The sequence below is a fragment of the Cebus imitator genome, unplaced genomic scaffold (genome assembly GCF_001604975.1).
Source record: "Cebus imitator isolate Cc_AM_T3 unplaced genomic scaffold, Cebus_imitator-1.0 Scaffold339, whole genome shotgun sequence".
Taxonomy (NCBI): Eukaryota; Metazoa; Chordata; class Mammalia; order Primates; family Cebidae; genus Cebus; species Cebus imitator.
In genome coordinates, this window is record NW_016107654.1 from 1,495,097 (window position 1) to 1,499,202 (window position 4,106).

General features: G+C 63.3%; 1 protein-coding gene across 1 annotated transcript in view; it reads left to right on the forward strand.

Annotated features, from left to right (window-relative positions):
- AGPAT2 (1-acylglycerol-3-phosphate O-acyltransferase 2) overlaps window positions 1-4,106 on the forward strand; it is a 13,597-nt gene that overhangs the window by 5,731 nt on the left and 3,760 nt on the right. Inside the window, exon 2 of the mRNA XM_017505611.2 lies at window positions 3,799-3,932. Coding sequence (XP_017361100.1) covers window positions 3,799-3,932 — 134 coding nt within the window. The remainder of the gene's footprint in view (window positions 1-3,798; window positions 3,933-4,106) is intronic.

The window sequence follows — 4,106 nt, forward strand, 5'->3', positions numbered from 1 at the left end:
TTGCCCAGGCTGGAGTACAATGGCATGATCTTGGCCCACTGCAGCCTCTGCCTCCCGGGTTCAAGCAATTTTCCTGCCTCAGCCTCCTGATTAGCTGGAACTACAGGCATGCGCCACCACGCCCAGCTAATGTTTGGTATTTTTAGTAGAGATGGGATCTCGCCCTGCTGGCCAGGCTGGTCACAAACTGCTGACCTCAGGTGATCCGCCCGCCTCAGGCTCCCAAAGTGCTGGGGTTACAGGTGTGAGCCACCATGCCCAGCCGGAAACACTTTTAAAGTAAGAATCTTTACTTTCCCACCAGCTTTCAGAAAGCTCTAAACTACGCACGGACGCCAGGGGAGGGAGTGCAGGGGCCTCACGGGGCAAGTGCAGGTGGCCCTTTGTCCCTCTGAGGACATCAACTTGGACTTTCTTTCCCCCAGGATATACCTCTCTCCCCCAGCCACACCGTGGTCCGCAGAGTTCTAGACCCACAGCCTCCTGCTGGCCAGGGGAAGCCCCCGTCCATCTGTCTGTCTGGCCTAAGGACCAGGGGCCAGCGGTGGGCGGCAGGGCGGAGTGCCTGCTCAGCGCTGCTCGCTGGGCCGGCTTTGTACCCGGTGTCTTTCACGGTTGAGAGAAGGATCAGTACACGATCCATCCCTTAAACAGCTGAGATACAAAAAAAAAGGAAAAGTTCTGGAGCTGGAGGTGGTGATGGTCGCACGGCAGGGGTGCGCCTGGCACCGTGGAACCGTGCGCTTAGAACCGGGCAAAGTGAGATGTTTGATACACAAGCAGACAGGAAAAGCGGCTCATGCTTGTAACCCCAGCACTCTGGGAGGCCGAGGTGGGTGGGTCATTTGCGGTCTAGAGTTTGAGGCTTGACTGGTCAACATGGTGAGGCCTCATCTCTACTAAAAATACAAAAGTTAGCTGGGCGTGGTGGTGTGCGCCTGTAGTCCCAGCTACTCGCGAGGCTGAGGCAGGAGAATCGCTTGAGCCTGGGAGGCGGAGGTTGCCATGAGCCGAGATCGCGCCACTGCACTCCAGCCTGGTGACAGAGCGAGACCCTGCCTCAAAACTAAAATAAAACAAAAGACGGAACTGGCCAATGTCATGCCAGAGGGAACCACCGTCCCCTTCACCTGTGGCCGGAGAGCAGTGCAGGCGGCTGGCTTTGGAGCTGCGTCTCAGCTGCCGCCAGAAATGGCACGCGCGTCCTTCGCTGGAGATGGGCGGCCCAACCGTCTTTCCCTCCGCCCCGGGAGGCTGCGAAACCGATCCTCATTTACTGTCCCCCTGCTGGCTGGTGGGTGTTGAGGCATTTTCCGGTTTTCCTAATTCACCGCACCCTGAGCATCACAGGCTTCACTCCAGCCGCAGGGTGGATTCCTGGAAGATCCTGAGAGGAGAGAGGCCAGGTTTCCTCGGGGCTCTGGCGCGGCCTGCCAGCCTGCCCGCCGGAAGCGTCTGTGTCTGAGCAACTCCCCCCGTTTGGCCCGTTCCCAACACCCTGGCTGGCACCTCCTGTTATCAGGCTTTCGAATCTGTGCCGGGGGAAGGATGAGGACAGTCTCTCGTTTCTGTGTCTTGATTGACGACGTGACCGTCCTGCTACTTACCAGAGGTTTCCGTGTTTTCTGCACGTGAACTGCTTTTGCCTCTTCCTCGTCTTCTTGGGGTTTCACGGGGGTCCGGGAAGCTGGATTGTGCAGATGAGCATGGAGGCAGAACAGCCCTGAGTTGTCCTGAGTGTGCGGGAGCTGCCGGCCCCAGGCGTGCCCTCTGGGTGGCTGTGGACAGTGGCTGGTGTGGCCTGGAGAGGAGGTGTCCAGAGCTGGTGGACATGGGCAGATCTGAGGATGTCCCAGGCTTCCCCATCCTGGGACGGACAGCTGGACTAATCATCTAAATTAACCATTATGCCCCCTTGACTCAGTTTCCCCATCGGCAACACGGGGACACAAGGGTTGCCCCATCCACTGGAGGTCTGGGCTCACACAGCGAAGGGCAGAGCACCAGGGCAGGGGAGGGGACAGGTTGGTGTCACACGGGGAGATGTCAGCTGGGGAAGGTGGAAGGTTCTTGAGCCGGAGGGAGGACATGGCTGCAGGACACCCAGTGTGCCCCACGCCAGGGAACTGTGCGCCCAGACAAGGCCCAGGAGATACATTTTATGTTACGTGTATTTTACCACAATTTGTTTTTTAAAGGCTGGGCGAGTTGCCTCACGCCTGTCACCCCAGCACTTTGGGAGGCTGAGGCGGGCGGACTGCTTGGAGACCAGCCTCTGGCCAACATGGTGAAACCCCATCTCTACCAAAAATGCAAAAATTAGCCAGGTGTGGCTGCACACGCCTATGGTCCCCACTCGTCGGGAGCCTGAGGCGAGAGCAGCCCAGGAGGTGGGGGCTGGAGCGAGCCGAGATTGCGACAGTGCGCTCCAGCCTGGGCACCCGAGCAAGACCGTTAAAACAGTAACGGTAAAAAACCCCAGCAGTCTGGCTTTGAGAGAAGGCCCCCGCTTTGAATGTCTGCTCTGTGGCCCGGGGCAGTTACTCAGTCATCTGTACAGAGCGGGGAGCCCTCTCCTCAGGACTGTTGGGGGATCAAATGCTGGGGAGCACTAGTCTGAGTGGGGAGGGGAGCAGAGCTGGGAGCCCCGGTCAGCGCCGGCACAGCCTTGCCCGGGCCATGCAGCCCTGCTGGGGTTCAGGGTGAGCTCAGGCCTCTGGCTCCATCCTCCCGGGCTGCCCTGGGGCGGGCAGGTGTCCCATCTCGGGGGTGCCCAGAGCTTCCTGGCAGTGCAGCAGGGCAGAGGCTTGGGGTGCTCAGAGCTGGCTAGACACTTCGGGTGCCACTTAGACATCCCCGGTCCCAACCATGAGAGGTTGCTTGGACGAGGTCACCTCACGTTTGCAGGTGCCCGAGGGCAGCCCCAGTGGGCTGGGCCCTACCAGAGTGGGGGCTGCTGGGGTGGGGGCTCAGGTGGTTGGGACCCTGGCTCCGCTCCTGCTCCGGGTGTGTGACCTCAGGGGAGCCCCGAGCCCCGAAGCCTGTTTATGGGGAAAGGGAGCCCGGCCCGCTTTCGTAGGGAGGGGGTGAGATGGGGCTCGGGCTTGGCTTTTTTCTGGAAGCGGCTTGCAGACGTCCTTGGGGAGGTCTCCACTGGCACCAAAGCCTTCTCCCTGATGTGACCCTGCCTTGAGGGGCCGGTGGCCTTCCCGGGGCGTGTGGGGACCCGTCTCCTCTGCAGGGGCGCCGAGGCTGTCTCCCCGGCGTGGGTCCCTCGTGGCGGCTGAGAGCCAGTCCCAGTGCCTTCCTGGCTGAGTCCCCCGGCGGGTGGATGAGGGCAGGGCGGTCCCCGGGATGCGGACGTGGGAGCGGGCACCGTCTGGCGGGCCCGGAGTCTGCATTCCAGAGGCTCCGGGATTTCCCGCTGCGGGGGGGCGCAGGCGGGGCCGCGGTCCGGGCGCGCGAGCCTCTGGGTCTCCGTTCGCCGCGGGGCTCCCTCCCTGGTCTCCTGCCCTGGGCCGCGGCTTCCTCCACACCCCGCCCCAGGCCTTCCCGCCGAGCCGTGGCCATGGGACCCGCGATCACGGGGGGACGCGCGTTCTCGGGGGGACCCGCGTTGATGGGGGGACCCGCGTTGATGGGGGGACCCGCGATCACGGGGGTACGCGCGTTCTCGGGGGGACCCGCGTTGATGGGGGGACCCGCGTTCTCGGTGGGACGCGCATTCTCGGGGGCACCCGTGTTCACGGTGGACCTGTGTTCTCGCGGGACCCGTGCTCACGGTGGCCTCCCCTGCAGCATCATCAGCCGGTGCGTGCGAAGCTTCAAGTACCTGTACGGCCTCCGCTTCGAGGTTCGGGAGCAGCACAGGCTGCGGGAGGCCCGGCCCTGCGTCATCGTCTCCAACCACCAGAGCATCCTGGACATGATGGGTAGGCCGGGCCTCGGGGGTGGCTGCCGGGGTCCCCGCGGGCCCTGCCGCGCCGGGCTGTGGGGGGCTGGCCCCCGAGGACGAGGACACAGAGCTGCCTGTGCCTGCGCAGGACCGGACACAGAGGCCAGGCGACCCGCGCGGGCGGCCGGGGAGAAGGCGGGTGTTGGGGGGG